Here is a 24,289-nt window from a genome sequence, read left to right on the forward strand (position 1 = left end):
CGAGATCTAACACTCCACAGCCACACACATTCTTACAAGTATCCATAACACCCGAGTTTAGTACTCCCAGTCTGACAGAGATCTACAATACTGGCTGCAGTATAGTTGATACTGGCTGCAGTATAGTTGGAAAGGAGTGAACTTTGCTTTTCAAGCCTCCCGAAACGATCACATATTGATCAACTTGATAAATTTAGGGTAGGTCTACAGATTCTCTTGAGGGACTCAACAGACTGTTACACCGGGAAAAAATATCTCAACTGTCTCTCGTTGGTTTTAATGTACTGGTGGCCATGTGATGCAGTTGGGTTTTTATTGAAAGCAGAAGTGCACAGCTGTCTTTTAATGAGAATCCAATCATACTACAGGCTATGGTTGGCCTCTTCCGACCATCTGAGGACTGACTGTTGCAAAATATATATTTTCTCCAGACACATTCGTAGGCGCTGCATAATCACCACTCCTGCTACTTCAGTTTTCAGCAATACAGATGAAATTTATTGAGAAGACACAGTTGAGAGCACAATCACAATGCAGTGAAGACAGCAGCTGTCTTCAGCGGTTGTGAGCGATGTCCCCAGGTTGTGACCTTTGTCTCGAGGTTGTGACCAAAAATGTCCAGTGTCACAGGGGCAGGAGGGGGTAAAGACCTGCAACCCATTGCTTGCCATCACGCTTGGGATACGTGGGTTGGGGTTGCAAGAATCTTTAGATCCAGTACATGTAAATACAAAAAAAATTTCTTTTAAACTGACATAGCAACAGGTGGGCCTGCAAAAACGTCCTTACCATAATTTATAGGCCATCATTACCAACACATGATGTAGCTCATCCTCGATTTTGGAACATGAAGGAAGGAGCACTTGTTTTTATATTATGAACATTGCATCAGTGGAGAAGCTGCTGTTTCAAAGGGATGTCAGAACCCTGGATTGACAGTACAGTAGAACCTCTCTATTAAGGACACCTTCGGGACTGGCAAGTGCTGTCCCTAATAGAGGTGTCCTGATTAGAGGGGTCAAATGGAATAGAAACTACCAATTTGGGACTAAATCTAGTGTCCTTAATAGAGAGGTTGTCCTTAATTGAGAGGTGTCCGCTCAGGGAGGTTCCACTGTACTTGCCAAAAGTAATATCTGCTCCCTTTTTGAGCAGCAATATTTGTGCTGGACATTGCCAAGGGAAATAATGCAGATGTCAAGTTTGAATACACGAGTATGGGACTCAACTCATCTGCAGATACTTTGACTCAGGCCAAGTTAGCTGTTAGATGAGTTCCTAGAATGCAGTGTTGTGTGAATATTGCCCTCACTGAGGGATATTACATAAGATACCATACTTGAAATTGAAATTGAAAAAAAATGAAAGCACAAAAATAACCAAAATTCTTCTTTTTACAACATTTATTGTAATGTGTAATATATTAATTATAGTATTTACAATATTAAGCACATCGAATAGAGCCATTTAGGAATGCCATGGGAATGTACAATGATACATTAGATTAAGGACAGTTGAATCCACAATACTGTCATCAGGGAATAACTTGTAGTCTTGCAAGCAGGGCACTTGTCAACAAAGTATGTGTATCTGATAACTTGTCCTCTTACACTGGTTAAAAAACTAACAGGAAAATCACAAGAAGATAGCCAGCCTACATGATTGTGATAATGATTAGGCCTACGTAGGGCCGAGATTTGTGAGAAAGGTTCCTTACATCGAGAGAGAACAGTGATATGCCTTCTATCACTTCAATGAAAATGGGAGACCAGGCCTAATCTGAAATAGCTGGCAATTTTAAGTAATGTAACGATTCTTCAAAAGATTGCCATTTGTCTGATTCAGGGTAACACAGAACAGCAGAAATAAAAGTTCTATTCATTTTGATAGTCAGTGAATTTACTAGCACGAACATGTGAGCTGTCTTTTTTTAGAGCAGTTCTAATTCAGAGAAGTACTTAACATTAGGCACTCCCAGATATGAAATTTCCATTAAAAATATTGCCACCTCATCCGCAATGACTAATTGGCCCAGCAGCTGCTGTAATTACCTTACATCATGAAAAATACCATCATAGTTAATTACCAATAAATGAGAGACGTAGTACCTGATATGCAGACAGAGACATATGCATGCACCACCTGCACTAAACCCTGGTAATATATCTTGGCCAAGCTCAGGGCACCATTGCAAAAATTTTGTCAACTGAGTTAATTCGCAAACTTTAGCTTTGCAAATACATTGTATGACACAGTTTACAGAATAAACTTCTCTTGGCTACATACAGCCATAGGCCCGAGTCTCCAATGAGGTGATACTGTAGTACCAGTTCAAGTCTGGGCACATGACTCTGAATCATTCAGTTCATCTCAAAGTCGCTTCATCCCCTTTCACAGATGAGATCGATTACCTAGAAAGAAAGAGAAAAAGATAAAATACAACTTTTTTCCTCAGATGATTGTGTACCTGGATGAACCGGCTTTCAAGAAGCTAAAATTAATTTGTGGCTAAATATGAGATAAATTACTGAGGGTCTGTCAGATGAAACTAAAAGCCGTGGTCACTGGTACCTGAATGTTTATGCCAGGACAAGTACAAGATCGCACAAAGGTGGACAATAGCCTGTGGTGGACTCCATACCTCACGCAAAAATCAAATAGGGTTACGATGCCCCAATATTGATACTGACACTATTGGTGTAAGTGTAACTCAGTTATGAAATTATTGACTTATACATTTTTGACACACCCTGTAGTGCTAGTTTCCTCCACGGAGTTTCTCAGCAAAAACGAAAGAAAACAACAGCCAATGCAAGTAACCAAGGCCTTTTTTGATACAGTATCGACAATTTTCAAAAGATATTATTGCAAAACGTTATCAGAAATATTTGCAAATACTCAACTACCGTACTTCTACATGTTAAAAAAAAAGTTTAATCAACAAATATAGCAGAGGTTGAAAAAAGCTAATAAGAAGTCTCTGATGTATGTGATGAATATTACCTGAAGTTAGATATATCCAATGACAGGTGTACACAATTACTGGGCAGCGAATTGAAATTCAATGAGGGCGCATCCATAAATATGTACATATTCATAGACTGAGGATCCAATACATTGGAAGCGTATGTAGAAATTCCAGGTGCCATATTATGTTAATAGGCAGTTTTCTGGTTGGGGATGATTCACATCTGAAGTCCACATGTGCCTGGTTTTGCCGTCACATATATTACAGGTATTACATTATTATCATATACCCTAGGTGCCCTGATCCCACTGACAAGACATCGGAAAAATAAAAAAATACCCCGAAAAATTTAAACTTCACCAAAATCAAGGACAGTCCAGTGTGTAAAAGACCGACCTTTATAAGATGACACTGTACTCGCCTCACCTGATGTCATTTCTGAGTGTATTTTGAGAAAGATTTAGGAAAGATGCACGAAAGATGCAGTAACGAAATCCAGACTTCACGAGAAATTTTCTCGTTCGGTCAGGACCCTGCATTGTTGAAATACGTTTCCCTTTTGCAACACTCAAAATTGCATTTTAGTTGTCATTATTTATTGCCGATATTTATGGGGATGTGTGGTATATGATAAATAAAAAACTGATTTCGTGACCGCTCCTCGTCACCGGCTCAGCACTCGATGTTTGTCTACGGCCTGAAAGCTCAAGACTGCAGGCCGAGAGCTTTCAGACTACAGGCCGAGAGCTTTCAGACTGCAGGCCGAGAGCTTTCAGACTACAGGCCGAGAGCTTTCAGACTGCAGGCCGAGAGCTTTCAGACTGCAGGCCGAGAGCTTTCAGACTGCAGGCCGAGAGCTTTCAGACTGCAGGCCGAGAGCTTTCAGACTGCAGGCCGAGAGCTTTCAGACTGCAGGCCGAGAGCTTTCAGACTGCAGGCCGAGAGCTTTCAGACTGCAGGCCGAGAGCTTTCAGACTGCAGGCCGAGAGCTTTCAGACTGCAGGCCGAGAGCTTTCAGACTGCAGGCCGAGAGCTTTCAGACTGCAGGTCGTGAGCATTCAGACTGCAGGCCGAGAGCTTTCAGACTGCAGGCCGAGAGCTTTCAGGCTACAGGCCGAAAGCTTTCAGACTGCAGGCCGAGAGCTTTCAGGCTGTAGAAAATCATCTCGTGCTGATCCGGCGACTCGGACCGGTCACGAAATCCGTTTTCTTATTAGATCATATGAAAGTACTACACCACTTACACTCTGTTCCATTGTGGTTGGGTCCATACACCGATGAACAGTACTACCAACTATTTCATCCAGTAGGAAATGCACCAAGCTGAAACAAAGAAAAAAGAATTGTCAGAATACCAGTAAATATGTAATAAAATTTTTTTTGAAAGCAGTGTGCCATAAAAAAACCTACATGGTACCAACTTTTTCGTTTAGCAGAAATGAGATTCACATGATATACATGGTACTGCGCTGGAAACAGTAGCAATACACACAACTTCCTTACAGCGATTCAGTAGAAGAAGGCAAGCTTCTTACAATTCACATACAACAGTTTATTGCATGGAATATGGGTGGTAATATGTGCACCAGAGTTGTGATTCTGCTAACACAAACCCCCTGCCATCTTGGCCACAGTCATTTTCGCCCAAGACAAGAAGTTGTTTTGGCCGTAGGTCAAAATGGTCATGTACATGTTAGGGGCGACCCAAAGTGAAGGTAGAAGATTTAGACATATAGGGCCAAATTCATAAAGGGCGTTCAGCTTAAAACAGCATCTAACTACTGAATAGACAGATTCAGGTCCTTCGTGTAAATCTTCACAGAATATGAATAGGCCCTGAAACCAATTAGGGAGAAGTTACACACATCTACTCACATGGACACCACAGGGGAGACGGAATAGAGGCAGACCAAGAGAGACCTGGCGGCGTTCCATGGCAAAGGAACTTCAAGAGAAGGGCCTAACGTGGGAGGCAGCCAGACAGCGAGCAGCCAACAGACTTGAGTGGAGGACCCTGGGGAACGCCCCATGTGCCACCTAGGGCACGAAGGGTCCTAAGTAAGTAAGTAAGTACACACATCTAACCCTTAAACGCCCTTTATTAATTTGGCCCATTAAGTCCAGTGGGACAAATCGTTGTGGCAATCTGTCCTTGTACGTACATACCACCATGACCAGATCAGCCAACTGATATTATGGCCCATGGTTGTTTTGGCTCATGACCAGAGGTTGTTGGTCATGGGCCTAAAGGCCTGGTATCCACCTCGGCAATGCGCCCTGGTTTTGGCCCACATGTTAGTTCTACCCTTGGCACGTTTGGTAAGACAAACTTTAACTCCTTGCAAAACCTACTTCCAGTTTACATCAGCAACATGTTTGTATAGACACCAATGTTTTTACCTGGTAACTAAATTACTTGCAATAGGACACTGTCGCCACCTGCGTGTGGTCAGGAAAACTGAAATTTTACCACATTGCAATATTGAAGCAGAGATGTGTCCCTTTTAACGTTCAGAAATATTTTCGATGCAGTATGATTGCGAAGACTATTCAACTTCAAAGTCAAGGATGAACAGTTAAGTGTGCCATTACTGCCGATGTATATCGCAACAAGCATTGACAGAAATCATGGACTGCAAGTATACAATGATTACTACCCCAGTGTTGTGGACTACCAGATGAGAGTACATTTTGTAATTTCAGTATTAACCATCATCACAATGGCAGAGGAGCGATTCTGTCTTCAGAATATCATTGTCCCTTTTTTCCATCCATTGACCTCTCAAGTATTCAGACATGTCAGAATGTGAAGTGAGCTAAATCTATGCACTTCCTTTGCGTTGTTGTTGTTGTTGTTGTTGTTGTTGTTGTTGTTGTTGTTGTTGTTGTTGTTGTTGTTGTTGTTGTTGGTAGAAGCTGAGAAAATAGCCAGGAAAGTTCGAGTGCGAGATGAGGGTAACCAGAACCAGTTTCGACGGATGACGATTGGTAACAGAATATTCCCTCTCCTCACATCGAACCTCACAGGCTATTTTCGCAGCCTCTATGGTCAGCCTAAACTTACTTTTCATCTGAGACAAATCTCCATAAATAAAGTTGTAAGTAATGCGTGTCAACTTGAATCTGTTGTAAACCATATCGCCCAAATGTCCGTAATCGTACGCACTCTAGGAATGTCTGAAACGGAAACGAAGCGTCACAAGAATGATGGAAACAAAGACAATAGTAGTCATAAGGAAATCAGACCAATACAGGCAACGTAATTTCATGAAAAAATGGCACTCTGATATTTGGTGATTTCGTACCGAAAATGAAACATTTGAACAAAATGTTCTACGGTAATTCATCTGAAACTTGGAGGAGGAATACTCCCTGGAGAAAATCCCCTCCGAGTGCAGAGCAAACGCTGAAGAACAAGAAGAAAATCTGAAACTTCGAGGTCCAAAGTATCTCAAAATACGTACTTTGCCAGAAACAGACAAAGCACGACCTAAAACGAGTCACTTGAAATGAAATAATGACAAATGTACTCTGCCATTTTGGGCTTGTCATGCGTGCAGTACCGTTTTCTTGTGACATTTAGTATTGACTTAAAATCAATGAAATAAATACTGGAGTCAGTCTACATGTAATCCTAATCAAGGTACCGATCACAACTTTAGAGGGTGAACACATGCCCAAGCTCTACCAGTATGTTAGTCGTGAAGCCCTCCTTCAATGCTGTTTTGACTTGCAACCAATGATACTTGCGACGTCTCACCTTTAAACTAATCTTGATGATGCCAGTGAGAACGGAAACCTTTGAGAATTCCACGGCGCTGAAGATTTCAATCCTCTCTGAGAACAGCTTTTGTATGTTTGACATAAGATTGTTATCTATTGTACTGAAATGATTAACAGAATAAACAAATCGTATTGTAATATCACAACAGTTAGCCAGTATTACAAATGCAGTTGTGGTCATGCCAGCTTGATCAGAGGCTCAAGATTGAGATAAGTTAGCTTCAGATTGTGAAATATTTTAATCAAAGTTAATTGAGAGCATTAGCATTGAATCGTGTCTGAACCTTCATAAGGAAACTTTATTCATTCATGTTTTATCAGGAGCATGAGGATTGAATCATTTCTACATGTGAACCCAACCTTTATACATGTTATACATGCTTCAAGAAATTGGTGGCTTGCACTGGAACTAACTTTTTCCCCCTTGTCCGTCATCAAAGGAATTCAAGTGTGTTGGTCAACCATGACTATCTCCTTTGTCCCTCCACCATAAGGCCTAGTTTCCCCTTATGACATCACTATTTCGGACACTCAGCACCTCATTTCTGGAAAGGTGTATAAGGAAGTGAGTTTATGAAGTTTATTCATACCTAGGTGTGTAGCTCCAATTGCTCCTCTGCATATTATTCCTAGTCGAACTGTAACTGTACGCCCGGCGGCTTGAATCGCTGCTCCTCTCCTTCCTAACCCCCTCCTCGTACAGCTGGCCAACCTGACTGTCAATAGCTGTGATGTCTTCGACCACTCTCTTCATGACCGCACGGACATTCCTCGGTTCGATGGTATTCTGCCAATCTCTCGTCTCAACACTTTTTCTCAGCATCTGAAAGGAGAATAGTCAGAAGATGCTTGTAGAAGAATTCGCAAGATGTACAGACACGTTTTTTGGTGGCATCCTATGGCACTCAGGCTTATAGTCGTGGTTCCACCTATCATAAAACCCCGTGTTTTTTCAAGACCCGTGTCTTCGCCGTGTGTCAAAAAACCCAGGCCGCACTTACACCTATCAGTGGTGTTAGATAATGGTTAATAGCCCCGGCGACAGGTGCGCTGTAGGTAGGGAGCTCTCCTGTGTTTCTTTCCCGTTGGAGGGGAATTTCGTGTGCGCAATACCGAGGCAACTACACCGCGCCATCTGTCGCTGGGTCTTAGAACTTGCAATTGCCGGGGCTGTTCAGATTCCACCTATCAAAAAACCCGTGTTGAACACGGGTCTAAATTAGCCCCCGATTAGCCCCATCGAGCTCGATGGGGCTAATAGACACGGGGATTTGACACACGGGTCTATTTAGACATGGCAATTCATAGGTGTAAGCGCAAAAGACACGGAGATTTGATAGGTGGAAGTACGACCTATATTTCTAAAATCTGAGGATTTACTTCCCACAGCACTTCTTACAGCAACCACCTATGTGAGATTTCAAGCCTGCCCTTTAGTGTAGCCAACTTCATACTCAAGTTCTAATTCTCTGGCAAGGAAGAGTTGGTAAGGTAGGATTATAACTCATTGCGCCAGTTCATCCAGTGAGACAAATCTAGGCTTTCCCAAGATTTTTTCCTCAGATAAGAACGCCAGACTATAAAGCACCAAGCAACATTTTGTAGCTCATGCTGCGACCTGCGATCACTATCGCATGAGACAGAAATCTCTTGTCTGCGGTGATCATCGCAGGTACCTAAAGTGCCAAGCAAGATTTTGTAGCTCATGCTGCGACCTGCGATCACTATCGCATGAGACAGAAATCTCTTGTCTGCGGTGATCATCACAGGTACCTGCAATAAGAATCTCACAGCACGTTGTCATCATGGACAATCAAATGGAAAAGTCGCAAGTTCGACACCCGTCATTCACAATGACATCATCTGCGGACAAAGCAGTCACTCCATCCATGCATTGGCCAATAAACATATTCTTTTACCTGCGATATAATGAGACCCTGCACCCTGACGTAATGGTTGAGTAGCTTCTGAGCCGTCTCCTTGGACTCCTGACAGAGCTGGGAGACGGATGTCGTCTCGTTGGAGCCCTCCAGCATGAACTGCTCATCTGTTAATGTCAACTGAAAGAGACAGCAAGACACATTGAGGAATGAGAGGAATGATTCCTGCTGACCATGCATATTTTTTCTTGTCTTTAGGAATATAAGGTAAGAAAGTTTTCCAGATCAGACAATGGAGACATTTTGCAAATGACCTCAACCAAACCGGCTCAATACCGATCCACAAGGAGAGTGAGTATTTCCATTTTTCCTCATTGGGAAAACATTATGCCAATCTTATTTCCCAATCGGGCTTGAAATGGCTTGATTGGGTCACATCATCTGCGTGATCCCACCACTAGATTTTAGATAACTTACCAAATATGAGATTGTCGCGTTGTCGAAGTCAAGAGTAATTCTTGAGAGAATGAGAAGGAGGGCCGGAGTTGCTGAAGTCTTTTCCCCGGTCGTCTCACAGAATTCCTGGAAAATAATTTAATTCTTGACATGATCAGAATGTTACGCTGGAGATCATATCATTGGGCTTTTGGAATGGTGCAGAGGTAACATCTGGGCCTGTCGCCTCTGTAGGCCCGGTTCCACTGCGGGTCAGTCCCAGTGCACTCATGTGATAGAGAGGGCAACTCACTGCGACAGCGTAGGTTTCCTTCTACCTACAATACCCAATGTCGTTTATAGAGCTAATAATGTCCTTGAGAACTGGAAATCATAATCGACTTAATTTGTGACAATCTTGGCCTAGAGGCCAAACAAGGAGAGAAGACTTTGTCATGAAGATGTTAGTTTTGCTGTGGGTTTGTACATGAAGCTGTGTTAGTTTTACCGTGGGTTTGTACATGAAGCTGTGTTAGTTTTACAGTGGGTGTGTACATGTTTTTCATTAAGTAGCACTTGGCTCACAATTTAGTCTGTCATGGTTCTGTAAGGTGATAGACTAAGAGACTCTTCTCTAGAGATATGATACTTACGTTACACACAGTGTTGATATGCCTGAGGTAGGCCACAACCAGCCCTTCTCGCACATCCAGGTTACAAAAATTTCCCCGGAAATACGACTTCATGGCAAAGGTGATATCAGAGGCTATGAAAGCTTGTAGATTGGCCAAGACTGATTTGATCTGGTCCAAGATTGCTCCCGTTGTTGAGCTGAGGAGGTCTGTTAGGTTACTCCCACCATCCTGCTTCACAAGTCGAGGAGCTGCCAAGCTCTGCCGGATGTCAGTGAGACAGTCTGCAAAGAAGAATACCAGACCTTCACGTAACGACCATTCATGCCCTTCACGTAAAGACTGTTCCCGTCCTTTACGTAAAGACAGTTCATGCCCCTTATGTAGAGACCATTCATGCCCTTTATGTTAACTCATGTCATGACATTGCAAGACACGCAACACTACATTTTACAATGTTTTATTAACTTACCTGCGAAGTGTTGTTTGAGAGATTGGAGATAATGACCACACCTGTCCTTGGCAGCCCGAGCTACGATGTCCATTCCAGCACTAAAAGAAAGATGAAGAATAGGTTTGAAGGGAGTCAGTGGGCAGGAGGTGAGATTAGGCTACACAAAGTCACCCATAGGGTCTTTCCTATCTCACAGAACATTACATTACACAGAACATGATGATAAAGTCATAACAAGAAGGCAAGAATTACTGAAATTCAGCATCTGCAATAGCATTCCGCGAAGATGACGTCACTGCAGCTGCTGCCCTCTATTTCCCCATCGTTGAATTACAGGCAATGTCAGACAAACATGCGGTTTCGTAATGGATTCAGGCTTTCTAACTAGGGCAGTTAGATTCAATCTGGCAGTGTCCGAGTGTTGGAAATACTACATAATTGTTCTGAATATTTCTCTCTCTGACTCTATGGTATCATTCATGCTAAAAACAATGCAGGGTCAAAGATATTGACTTTGAAATAAGCTCAAAGGCGTAGAAATAAGTGGCGATGTCCGACTGTCACGTGACTAAAACGTCATCAATATCTTATGCAAATGACCTTGTGAGCTATAAATAGTAACTTCGCGGAATGCTATTGTGGCGCTGCATGTAGGGCTCACCGTGAAAAGTCTGTATCAGGAAGCAGCTTGCTCATGGCCTGGAGTCGGCGATGAAATCGGTCGAGAGCACGAACGAGTATAGTATTGTCACCAGTTTCTTTCTGAAAATGATATCAATTTCACAAAGGTTTTCAATCATTCAAATGTTGTCTAGAGAAAGGAATCTACGCAGGAATGAATCAAACCAGCCAAAGAAATGTATATAAAACAATGGTTGGGAACAAATGTGATCCGTCACAGCAAAACCAGGCGTATGTCGCTCTGAGCTTGGCAGACGGACTGTTTGTTCATTTCTCTATTGTCTGCATTTTGTAAAATATGAGCACATCAATTTCTCCCATTATCTTCTGGTGTCATTTAGGCTCATCTTCTGTGCGACATGCACCTGGTTTTGGTGTGACGAGTCACAAATTGTAGTTAAGGAATCCATACCAGACTAGAGGTGACCAAGGTGTTTAAGAACCATATGGCCTTTTTAATCCGTCTTTGGCCAGGCGGAGGAGTCCATCACAACCACTCGACTCGAGCAGGGCAGAGTCCAGGGCGGACATCTCGGTTGTCTCATTCAAACAAGGCTATCAGAGTAAAGTGGCTTGCCCAAGATCAAGAAATTTGCTTGAGAAAAGTCAAGGTTGTCTTCACACGTATCTTACCTCCAATAGCACCCTTTTTTCCACAAAACCAAAATACTGTTTCATCAGCGAATTGATAAACATAACTAGTTTCCTTTCAGCCATTGCATCTAGATTAGCCCTGTAACAAAGAGATTACAGGGCATGACTTATAAACTTATATTTGTTAGGAAGTGACTACTTGGCAAGCCCGGCTTACCAAACAGCGACTTTTTCTTGTCCTGAATGGAGAGCCGAACTCATTAATATTAAAGTAAATACTCCAGCTCGCCAAACAGGGTAGATTTTTTACCTGTTTGGCAAGCCCGGCTGGCCGAACAGGGTGGCTTTTTAGTGCTGTTTGGCAAGTGGCTCTCCAAACAGGGCAAAAAAAGATGCCTGTTCGGCGAGCGGCTTGCCAAATAGACCCGGCCTATTTGTTATTCAAACTTGAAACATGGAATTTTTATAGTGACAGGGGCTCCAGAGATTTGACTCCACTGAAGCACCACACGTTATGAAATGTGGTAAGTCTCTTTGAATTCTAGAGTGGCAATTCTGGAGCACGTGCTCTGGTGTTTGATCTGCGAGTTTGCACTTGCACCATCGGGATTCGGCCATGTTCGTCAGCGGAGGGGGTTAATCAAGTATGTAAGCTTCAGGAATCTTAAAACGATGAATCTAAAATCTTGCCTTATTTGGTAAGAACTACTAGTAACACTCAAACACAAGTCCTAAACATGGGAAAGTTTCCACAACTTACTCTTCCAGGTTTTTGTTGAGGAAAAGATCATTGTAGGCTGCTATCACTAAGCACACATTGCTCAAGAACCCATTACAACCAACATCAACAAACTCCAAGATGTCCTGAAAGTGAAACAAATGCAGCATGAAGTTGACTTCTGGTCACAACTGGTCCTTAACTAAACATGTAGCATGAAGTTGACTTCTGGTCACAACTGGTCCTCGACTAAACATGTAGCTGGCAAATGTTTGAGAACAGCACCTACACAAAATTCGTGCCTTGTCCCACATGTTTTAAACACTTATTTATTATCTACTGAAGAAGCATATATGAAAAGCCAGCATACATTGTTGGCGTACAGTCTTAATCATCAAGGTAAATCGAAAATGGCTATTGATGATCTGCACATGAATGAAGCCAAAGACGGATTTGAACTAATCCGTCTTTGATGATGTGCAAAGTGCCTGATTCCACTAAGTGGGAAACTGCAATGGGAAACTGCGATGGTTTCCTGCTTTCACAGGCTTTTGATAAGTTAAGCAGAGCCAATAACTTGATTAATTCAACACCTGTGGAAGCTGTGCCGTGTCCCTCGTTCCCCGCCGTTTCACGCTGTAGCCAAAGCAAAGCTATACAGATGCAGTTTTATGTGTATAGCCTGCACTCTGCATGATATCATGTATACATGTACGGCATATACCAATCATATGCATTTCATAATGAAGACCGCATAAAAACAAATCTTACAAAGTAGGCTACATGCATGATGCATACTGGTAACAAATCAGAACATGTTTAAAACAAATGCAGTGCAACAATTCATTCGAAGACTACGTGTCATTTGAGCCAATGGTGGGTGGATGCAGCATGACTGATACATATGTAACTATACGCTTGAGAGAGTAAGGTAAGATTGTATCAGGAGTGCCACCTCTGGTCATGTTTTTATGTGAACGGAAAAAAAGTTTCAAACAGCAAATCTCAATATGCCACAGCTGAGGGCACTTTGAAATCCACAATGCCCCCGGCACAGTTGCTAAAGCAGGCAGACGCTATGCAAGAATAATAAGATACTAGTCACATTCTAAACTTGTAAAGAGTTCTGATAACTCACAAAAAGTTAAAACTAAAAGTCAAAACTTTCACACACAATCCAATTGACAGTGTTGTCCATGAGCAGCACGCATGTAGGTTTTTGAGATGTTGCCCCACAAGTGGGGCAGTTGTTGGCGATGTTTACTGTACTTTAAACATAAGATCAGTGCAATCTATAATTCCTTTGAACTAATATTCTAAGTCTAGCGAGATAATACATAAAACCTCAAAACTAACGTTCCACGTGTTTTAAGAAATCATCAAATCAAAAAACTGCAATCAGAGTGCATCATAATTATGATCAATTTTATACATGTAGTAGTCTATGCATCTAAATCTATAATACCAATGCCCCCTCTCCTAGAAGATAACACAGTCTTGTAACCACGGCTTTATAGTGGTCTAGCTTTGCTACAAACATGTGTTACACCATTCTACTAGCACCCATAACCATGCTGCGATTTATTTGAATAATACACTACCATTTGGCAGTAGCTTGAACTAGTAGCCTTGAAAAGAAATACGACAGGTAGTTTGAAAATTTAAAAAACAGTATCATTTGGCGTGTCATGTTATGCAATGTATGTTTGTACGATAGTTGTTTGAAAAGTAGGAGGTACTAAATTTCACCATAGTTTTTTTATTGGGGGAATATCAACAAAATAAACCGGCATTGGACCAATGAATCTAAAGTGAATTCTGTTATGGGACTTTTATTCAACATGTTCAGTATGAATGGATTGAAGAGAGAGGAGGGTTGTAAATCTGACATCTGAACTGTGGTATGGTGTATTATCGACTGACAATCTTCTTGAGTGCATTTACAGGAGAAGGCATGGGCTCTCATATTGAAAACCACCGGTACCAGAACGGGGGGACTTACCACTGGCACATTGAGATAGGCATCCGCAGGTCTCTTGGGTTCATCTGGCTTTGGCTCCAATTCTTCACCCGACTGAAGTTTCAATTGCCTCTCCAACGCATCAAGGTCTTCATCTATCCGCTGGCGAGCACTGAAGAAAATTATTCATCAAATGATCGTCTATTGAAGATTATAACCATGCGCAGAGTGTGACGGAGTCACAAATGATAATGATAATCATGTCTGAATCCAAGTCCAAGTCAAACTGAATTAATGAATCAAAGAATTAATGAATCACAGAGAACTGGACAGCAGTCTGGGTGTCTTGGGTGCAAGACTGTGGAACTCCCTCCCCACCAGCATGCGTGAACTCACGGGCACTCAATCCTTCAAAAAACAACTAAAAACTCACCTTTTTACCAATCACTTTTGCTAATTTTAATCCAGTTTTTAATTTATGTATTAATATTATTGTCATTATGTATCATATCATTGTTTTTAACTAAGTGTACCATGTACAGTGCTTAGAAAATGTTTTACCATTATTGTAGCACTTTAAACTGAATAAATTATTATTATTATTATTATATTCTTATTTGTATAATATGCAAACTGTTTTCATCAATGGACCTTGTAGTCCACATGGTTTTATTTTGACTGGATAAGGACATGGTGGGAACTTACTGTGCTAAGAACTCGGCGCAGAGCTCTTCTGCGGGTTCATTGAGTTGCAGTAACAAGTCAACACATTCTGCGAGTTGTTTTGGACTAGACTGAAAGAGAAAAGCAGACGTCTTTGGTAATCAACCACCTTTCAGCATTCCAGCCTTTTCATAATCTGTTCGGTAGCCTACTGAATGAAGCTTCATGCCCTTGAGTTGGATCTATTTAAGGGATTTAAGGGAATTTAACAAAACTTACTAATTCCAGTTACATTGGATATCATATGAAGGATTGAACAGCAGGGAAGCAACTGACACTTTCTATTTTGCCAAACACTTTTGGACGTAAAAACCAATGGCGTCATTTACCTCTTTATCTCTGAACTGCTCCTTCAATTTTCCGCGCAGATCTTCAACTATGGAATTGCAATCCTGCTGTATGCTGCAGAACGAGGGCATGTGTTGATACTGATGCAAAACCTTCTGAGCTTTGGTGTAATATCTGACAGCTTGGCTGTAGGATTGCATCTCAATACATTTCTTCAACCTCGCCGGCAACTCAAAGAGGAACTGGAGCTTTTTCAGCAGAGCATGGACCCCGGCGAGTTTTGTTATCTGCTGCCTTCTGTCCTGCAGGGTGTTGCTTATTCGGCCGCTGAACTCTGTGATGGCTTCCATGTTGGTTGCTAGGCAATCCATTTCATCTTCCATCTTCTTGAAATCATTTTTCATCTGGAAATTAAGATTATTAATAAGGAAGGGGTTTTCTTCTTGAGGACTCGCTCAGCAGTCTAAAGTGAGAAGTGTTATTCTCTATGCAGCATTCCTCCTCTAATGTTGGACGGGTATTTTTACATGCTACCAATTAGGGTAGGACCAATTGGGCCTACTGACCTAGTGACTCTATCAGAGGCCAGAGGTCCATGTAGTGTCAAAAGCATTCCTCCTGAAATGTTGAACGAGTATTTTTACATGCCACCAATTAGGGTAGGACCAATTGGGCCTACTGACCTAGTGACTCTATCAGAGGCCAGAGATCCATGTAGTGTCAATAGCATTCCTCCTCTAATGTTGGACGAGTATTTTTACATGCCACCAATTAGGGTAGGACCAATTGGGCCTACTGACCTAGTGACTCTATCAGAGGCCAGAGGTCCATGTAGTGTCAATTGTAAGCCATTCACGTCTTTCTCTTGGTCATGTTGATCAGGTATTACTAGTCATTAAAACAAATTTGCTTCAGTTTTTTCTAAACCACAAATGCCCTTACCTTCCTGATAGTATCAGTGGCACTGATAAATTTGTTGTAGTTCTCATAGACAAGTGTCTGCATATCACTATCAAGAGAGCGGATATGTTTGACCATCTCAGACTCTTTGTCCATGAGTTCTGTCAGGCTTTTCTCTTGCAGAAGCTTGGTGAGGAACTGCTCCGCCTTGAAATGTGCCCCATTGATGTCATACGGATCAACAGATGTGGACCCATCCTTGCCTTCTTGTATCCCATAGTACATCTTGAGCATGCCATGCTTGCGGCGGGCTCTGGCAGCTGCATCACTCTCATCTGCAAGTATGAATGATTACAATGATTAGTAATAAATCCGTTTAGTAAATGGCACCTCCACTGTACTGAAACTGAAATGAACTTTAGCCCCAGAGGACCAAAATCTATTCCGATTCAGAGTTCAGAATTTCTACTAGTGTAGACTAACATGGTTCTCGCTGCCGACTTTGGCCAGTCATTGACAGGAGTCTTAAAACTGGGAGACAGCGAGTAGGGAACGGCAACAGGTAGGCCTAGGGCTAGGCATGTTCCTTGTCGATTTGACTGGAGTCTTTTTTTGGGGACACCCTGTCCCAAAAAAAACCTTTTCAAGACGCACAAAAACATTCGATTTACGACATTGGAGAAAGACTCCACGGAATATGAAGTGGATATTTTCATGGTACATATCTTTGCCACCAACTGTATAAACATATTGATCAGATTGGTCGCTTTATATTGGCGTAATTTACTCAAAAAGAAGAAAATTTCCTCACCATTTGGATCTACGTCCGCCATCTTTGGATGAAATCACGTGACTCGGCCTAAAAATGGCCGCTCAAGGGAATAACTCGAATTTGTGTGATGATTTTGAAGCCGCTTTTCAAGTAATGCGGGGTTCTTTTTACTATTAAATAGTTCAAATCTACATCATGAAGTAGTGAAGATTCTTTTCCCTAACAGAGAGAACCCCAAATATACTGTTCTTATGCTGAAAACGGTCATTTCTGCATAGTGCATGATGACGGGACATAATTATAGGGTGGTTCAAAAAAACTCTTCAAAATTAATAATGTACTTTCTGTTTGAAATCTTTGTTTCCAGAGTTGTTTTTCAACACTGATAAACCAAGACAGTACCTGTGAGTCAGATGAGATCAAGACAAGTAAGTACAGAATGATAACTAACTAATTTTGTCTGACAGTATCTCTTTATAAAATCACTTCTGCTTCTACTATTATATAATATTACTATGAGGTGTTGAGCGGTCTATGATGACTATCTATGTTATCAATATCATGACTTTCTGGCACCATAATTCTTCCTCATGTATACACCGTGTTGTGGTACCATATTTCCAGCCCACTTACGTCAGATTTCAGCTATTAGGCAGTCATGCCACTGTAATTTGGATTTATTTACAGCCATGCATCTCTAAAGGTTTTTAGTTGTGGAACCTTAGTTATTCTCTTAATTTAAAGGAGCCTCATGGCCTAGTGGTTTACACTGCTGGCCACCACGCAATAGGGCCCGGGTTCGATCCCGGGAAGAACCCATGATCGTATGTCTGAATGAACCGGCGTGGCTTTCAAGGAACTAAAATTCCTGGCTGTTCTCAGTCCTTCGAATGAGACTCAAAACCGAGGTTCCTTGTACCTGGTGTCTATGCCAGGGCAAGCTAAGACCCCACCAAGTGAGAAACATGAGTAGCTTGCGTGGACTCTATCTCTCTCGCCAAAGTCGGACCACTAGGCCAATAAACCCAATTGGCGCCTAACCGTAGTGGTACGCAGGATACGCTCATCCCGCCTTGGAGGAGGATTACTCCTAGGAGAATGACCCCTCCAAGTGCAGAGCGAACGCTGAAGAAGAAGAAGAATTCTCTTCATTTCAGGTGTTGAGCAGTCCATTCAGAAGTTTCTTGACTCAGCCAAGCAACTGGAGAGTCACTTCCTTCAACAGAGATTGGTGCTCTCAATGAAGAAGCCAGAGCAAATTGTAAAAGAGGTGAATATTTTGATAATGTGTGGTTGCTTTGAACATAAAATGAAAATAGTGTCAGAGTGCAAACTCCTTGTTACACATATGATGTAGTTGTAGTCTTGAAGTCAAGTTTATATTCTGATAAGGAGATCACTGTGTACATGATTGTGCCTGCAGTATAAGGCTATCTTTTAACTTTCTTATTTCCTCTTCATCTTGTTAGTGAATATTGAAAGTCATGTGTACATGCCTGCTATCTGTTCTTTCAATAATAGGCCTATGATATTTCAAATCAAACGTAGTATTGTCGAGTTGCACTGCAGGAGAGAGAAAATCTGGAAGTCGATTTTCCATTAGCCCCAAATCGGTTGGTCTTGAGGACAAAGCCACAACCAGTGTGCTGTGACAGGATCCAAAAATTCAATTATGCCTTTTCCTTTCCAGGATATCAGCGACATTCGTTCCGAATTAAGTCGTAAGGATGCATTGCTCCAAAAACACTATGAGAAACTGGCAGCTTGGCAGACAAAATTGCGTAATATCCAAGGATCTCAACCCCCTCAGCAGTCAGTCCAGCTGCCACCTCAAGCCCAGCCAGGGCCAACGAGCATGCCAAATCCACAGCAGTCACCCAACATAACGCATCAAGTGATGTCTCCTCATGGACAGCAGCTCCACCATCAGCCCCACCCAATGCACCCCCCACATACTCCCCCAACATCGCAAGGGGTGCAGTTCTCACAAGGACCTCTTGCATATCTTGAACGTACCACTTCTAACATTGGTTTGCCTGAGAGTAGATGACCCTTCCCTTAGGGGGAGGGGGCCCTTGGTGTTTCTGGGTGCTGATGATGCAACCCGTTAGACTGGATTGTGGAAGGTCATCATGTTCATGGCTGCCAAGTACGTGTATGTAGACATTTCTCAAAGTTGTCTTTTGCCAGCTTGAAAGTTTTTGATGTTATGTCTAATGAATGTGAATGATCATCTAGTGGATGAGTTCTGTGAGAGTGTCCTGGTCATCTGGATGAAGGTGACCATTAGATTGTACTCAATTTGAAGGGCAGCGCAAAATTAGCAGGGCCAAATAAACTGTATGCATGGCAACTAATGCCCAGATTCACTGGTTGTACTGCTACAATGTATGGCTGAGATATGTGTTGGTGAGACATGTACCTGTAGGATGTACGACACACCACTGCCTACAAACTAAATCAAACTGCATCAACTCTGAATATGTTATGACATATTACATGTATGTCTTGATAAATGTTATGAGTGTCATTTGTACTTGTGCATCGATGTACTGCAAATAAACCAGTATTTTTATACCTTTACTTCAAAGTTGATGTTACTTTTTTCTCTGTTGTGTCTATATGTTGATAATATGCAGACGTAAAAGTGTAATTAATCAAGTTCTTTCCCTATCTTTGTCCTCTCACATCATAGGATATGCTCAAAGGGGGCCCTTGCCATATAAGGACAGGAACAGTATGTGTATTGTGTGTGAATTGATTACCTCATGGAGACGAAGTTGTGACAATATTATGGTGCTAGCATTCAGTAACCGGGTATATTGATATTAAGTGTTCCCCATACAGATATTCCCCCAATAACATGTCGCATGGAGTATGAAATCATGCACCCTTTTTAGGCCTCTTGTCCAAACCCAAAATGACCTTTGTAAAAAGAAACCTTGGCATTATTACTATGATGTTCGGGGACGAATTTTGTTTGATCATAAGCTCCATTGATACCAGTACTTCTTGGGAGGTCCAAGTCGCAACCAGTGGGGCAGTCTTTGATCACCCCATAGCAATGTTGTGACAAATGAAGCTTCTGTAGTGGTGCTGTTGGTGATACTTTCATCAGCCTTTGTTACTGAAAGTGATATATCATTTGTGTGACAAGGAGCAATTCCTGATACCTCTGCCAGGGAAAGATGAGGTGGGTGAAGACGGGATGTCCATAGTAATGACCATTTCGAATTGGTGGCAGCACCATATGCGTAGTAGATTAGTGTAGATACACCAATGAAGACAAAGTCACAACCTAATCATGGGTTTTTCAAATCTTTTGCCAAGTCAATCGAATGAAAGTGATTGTACGTGTATGGTATAATTGTTATAACGAGCTATCTTAAAGAGGCTATATAGGCAGCAGCTAAGCAGGCAAGATAAAGTTACACGAAATCGCCAATAGGGATCTCTCACATCTAACAGTACGTCGAAATGATTCACGCTTGTACGAGGAATACATTTGGTGCTGAATATGTCATGACCCAGGGCCCTTACTGTGTATATTAGTCTCCTGAAGATGGCCAAATTAGCTCCTCTGCTCCTGCCTATAGTCCCCCTTTAAAGTTGCTTATTTTCTTTCCTGAAAAACAACAGAAAAGGGGTTGTTTAAGTCAGAGTTCATTCTTACAAGGGGGCAGACTCATTGGATCAAGACCTAGTAATTTCTTCTTCGAAACGGTTTCTCCATACTCGGGATCTGTAATCTTGGCTATGGTGGTGCGATGGAGGGAAATCCGTGCCGCTTCTTCACACTAGGAAGCTGAAGCAAGTAGTTCATCAACCATTAGGTCTCATCATGATTATTACGCACAGTGATTCAGCGGTTGTCCAATAACGATAATTAGAATATCAGAGTTGGGTCAAATTTTACATTATCTTAGTTTCACACCCGAGGGTTCAATGTTATCGGGTCATAAATTCCCATTAAAAGTAAAGTTCATGACATTAACACTTTAACAGATGCTTCCAATGAAATGGTCCCCATGGAGAGAGTTTTGTTCAAAAGTGTGAAGTGGGGAACCCCATATGAATAAGATGGATATAAATCATTGCGGCAGGACCGCATTCTCACGGTTGAGGGCCTGCCCCTGGGAAGGGAGTTGTCATCCACGTATGTGTGGGACAGCGGCCCAAGGGAACTATTCGTTGCCTCATTCCCATTCAAACTTGTGTTCATGGTTGCAGCCGACTTGATCAAATTTGAATTTAAATAAATTTATGAATCATGGAATTCAATTTCTCTGCCCATTGTCAAATTATGCACTGTCTCAATGCCGGGTGACAAACCACAACCATTACAAGATCAAAAAGATTTAATGTCCGAGCCAGATGCTTTTCTGTGACAAGATAGAGGACTATTTTGTGATTGAAGGAAACGTTATCATATGACGCACACTGCGCACACCCTACTTTTTAATCCCAGTGGGCTAAAACGCAACTCTAACGCGACAGGCAATGATCGCATGTGGCACAGTACTGTTCAAAAGTGACTTCCTGCTCTGTGTGCAGTGTTGCCAGTTTGGCTTGATTTGAAAGCTTTCTCGATTTCCTTAACTCTCTGGCGCACACTACAGCAAAATCATCCCGAGACTGCACTGTGTGAAGTGAAAGCTGGCCCGAAGGAGATGGAGAATGCCAATACATTTTCTGAATAAAAGGCATCGTCTGGAAGCCAGGGGAACATTCTTTGTCATTCCTGCTGGAACTGACAAGGAGAAACAGAGTCCGAAAATGCTCCCGGGGAAATACCATAAAACAAGGAGGGTCGACTCCAGCTAAAAATATGGGTGTTCTTATAGGGGAAAATGTCATCGATGGTGTTTTTGTGTCCAGCGGAAAGTCGAGAGAAAAGCAATGCCTTGGGCACCAAAGAAGCATTTCCATATAAGTTTTTGATCAGGCGATAATATGGACATCATAATACTTGAGTAAGGAGAAGTACATTGTAGGTCTGAATGTTTATCGATTAGATCTTTCGCCCAACTCATCGATTGAAATCCCTTGCCGCAGCTACGACGAGGTACTTCATTCCTGTGCTAGGGTGGAAAAAAAGTTTGTTCTGTCGCCCAAGTTGATTAGACTATCCACAGGCCCCTGAAGCCTAGTTAGCGGGATTATCGGGCTAAACAATGGGATAGTACTTTCCTGGCTTATCCCATTGTTTAGCCCGATAATCCCGCTAACCAGGCTTCAGGGGCCTGGGGACTATCTTACATCAGCCTGTGGTAGATATGGCTTAAATTTGCCTTGTTACGTCAATGATAGTAGCCATACTCTGCTAATTTGGTTTAATTCTCTGCCGATTTGGTTTCATTCTCACGGCAAGTCACAACCGCGACGAAGGTTGCTCTCTAAGTCCAATCGCACTCCTCTATAATTTGCGCTGGGAAGCCCGTAGAACAAATCACCTAAATCACCTAACTCTGTCATCTTCGAGTCAAATTGTCTTTGCGCCGGAGGACAATCATTTAGTGGCTGACTGGTGAGATTGAAACAGGACGGCGAGGGATTAAACATATTGAATATAAGAAAGTCAGTGAAAATTTGCAATGATTTGAAACATGGCGCAATTTATCATGACGCGATATCAATCAGAAAGTGACATTGAGCTCGGACGGGTGACAATGGGAAGTCGCGAGTAGAACATGTCCTCTCAAGAGTTTTTGTGTTAGGAATATTAATGGGAGACAGTGACAGTGTTTCATTTGCGAGACTGATGCGCCTCAATTTGGCTGCCAGTGTCATTGAGACGGTCGTGTGTGTCGTTTTTTTTGTTGCTTTGGCTGCTGGCAAGTCATCAGGCATCCAAGTTATGAAGAAGGGTGGAGGAAATATTCACAGATACATTTTGTGTACATGTATCTGAATTTCTACATTTTCAAGGTTTTTTCTCTCAAAATTATGGATCGTTTTGACCAAATTTCCAGGGGAGGGGGTTGCAATCGCAGATTTGTATTTCTATATTTCAAGATAGACTTCTGAAAGTGGTCCTCGAGTTTATTATCAAACAATGCAGATTATGCCAAATATCCTTCTTAATAAATTTTACGGAAGCCGCGAAGGTTTCAAACATCCTCTTCCATTCTTTTCGGCGTTACAATAGCGCAGATCCTGGCCGATAATTTCATTGTCAATTAAAATGAACAAAGCACCCCCGTGAGGCGAAGTGGCTGTGAGTCACCACGCAAAGGTTGGCCAATGGATGCTGGCTATGAATCAACGAAAGATTAATGAATCGAAAGGCGAAAGTCATATTGACTATATCCTATACAGAGCTATCGGACTGTATGGTCTTGATAGTGAGTATCAGACAGGGTTCGTCACCAGGATTTGTCACAAAGTCATGCTATATTGAACGCCCATTGATTGCACGGAACAATAACCTGGACCAGCCCGGACTTATTAAGTATTTGAGTGCATTTCCTGAGTTCACCTGCTCAGCAGTTTGTTCATGGTTCGTGTCATTTGCAATTTTTATAATTGGATGGAGCTGATCAGTCTGCAATGAAAATACAAAAGGGTCTCTTCCGTGCGATATATACGGCCACGAGATGAGAATGACGGTTTTATCAATGTTTTCATCAGGAGCGAGAGTTCCTTGATGGGTGTGCCTAGACGTGTATTGAAGAACATGATACGGGGAGCGTTTTTAAGCCGAAAATGATTTTGAAGCGTCTTGATTTGAACAGCGGGATGAGACAACGCTTTTAAGATATGAGTTGAATAACAGAACAACTAAGATGCAGGGATAGACAACCTATTACCACACTACAATGTGTATATATTACGTTATCAGTGTAGAAATGCTTAAAAGAAAGGCCGGGTCTATTTGGCAAGCCGCTCGCCGAACAGGCATCTTTTTTTGTCCTGTTTGGAGAGCCGCTTGCCAAACAGCACTAAAAAGCCACCCTGTTCGGCCAAACCGGGCTTGCCAAACAGGTAAAAAATCTACCCTGTTTGGCGAGCTGGAGACTTTACTTTAATATTAATGAGTTCGGCTCTCCATTCAGGACAAGAAAAAGTCGCTGTTTGGTAAGCCGGGCTTGCCAAGTAGTCACTTCCTAAAAGAAAATGATTTCTCGAAAAGGCGTTTCTCCTCCATTATTAGTACGAAATATTGAAGTCAATAAACGACTTCATGACTAAAGCAAAGTTTGAAGATGTGACATTATTACGCGTCCTGTCCACTGGGTGGGCCGCCTCAATCCTACAACTTCGATGAGTCATTATTACCTTCTCTAGTGTGACACCCAGAGAAAGTGCACCAGAACCCATCCGATATCACCTGTACATCAATTAATCACGAAATTAGGGAGAGAAAAAATCCTAATTTCATACAACATTCCGTCTGCCTTGAAGGAATTTAGAGCAAATTATGATGAATTGCCTCAAACTGAATTAATATTGATGAGTTTTTTCCTGCCAATGATGTTATATCATGACAGTTCAGGTTTAA

At 42.0% G+C, this 24,289-nt stretch overlaps 2 protein-coding genes across 3 annotated transcripts; one reads left to right on the forward strand and one right to left on the reverse strand.

The window, feature by feature from the left end:
* Positions 1–1,393: 1,393 nt before the first annotated feature.
* On the reverse strand, positions 1,394–16,872 carry LOC135489751 (vacuolar protein sorting-associated protein 51 homolog). Of its 2 annotated transcripts, XM_064775247.1 has the most exons (18): positions 16,828–16,872; positions 16,059–16,351; positions 15,158–15,520; positions 14,811–14,899; positions 14,148–14,277; positions 13,747–13,773; positions 12,188–12,291; positions 11,467–11,566; positions 10,814–10,914; positions 10,171–10,250; positions 9,720–9,982; positions 9,109–9,213; positions 8,671–8,811; positions 7,342–7,574; positions 6,729–6,852; positions 6,033–6,145; positions 4,213–4,291; positions 1,394–2,411 (listed from the first exon to the last, which is right to left on the reverse strand). In XM_064775247.1, the coding sequence occupies exons 1-18, from the start codon at positions 16,847–16,849 to the stop codon at positions 2,382–2,384; spliced, it is 2,397 nt and encodes a 798-aa protein (XP_064631317.1). In that variant the 5' UTR covers positions 16,850–16,872; the 3' UTR covers positions 1,394–2,381. The 2 variants fall into 2 exon arrangements, with proteins under 2 accessions (XP_064631317.1, XP_064631318.1); XM_064775248.1 differs by lacking the exon at positions 13,747–13,773.
* A 5-nt stretch (positions 16,873–16,877) lies between these two features.
* LOC135489753 (mediator of RNA polymerase II transcription subunit 28-like) lies at positions 16,878–19,371 on the forward strand. The gene is made up of 4 exons (XM_064775251.1): positions 16,878–16,938; positions 17,156–17,216; positions 17,946–18,058; positions 18,479–19,371. The coding sequence occupies exons 1-4, from the start codon at positions 16,882–16,884 to the stop codon at positions 18,836–18,838; spliced, it is 591 nt and encodes a 196-aa protein (XP_064631321.1). The 5' UTR covers positions 16,878–16,881; the 3' UTR covers positions 18,839–19,371.
* Positions 19,372–24,289: the final 4,918 nt, after the last annotated feature.

Source organism: Lineus longissimus, chromosome 6, assembly GCF_910592395.1.
Source record: "Lineus longissimus chromosome 6, tnLinLong1.2, whole genome shotgun sequence".
NCBI classification, from domain to species: Eukaryota; Metazoa; Nemertea; class Pilidiophora; order Heteronemertea; family Lineidae; genus Lineus; species Lineus longissimus.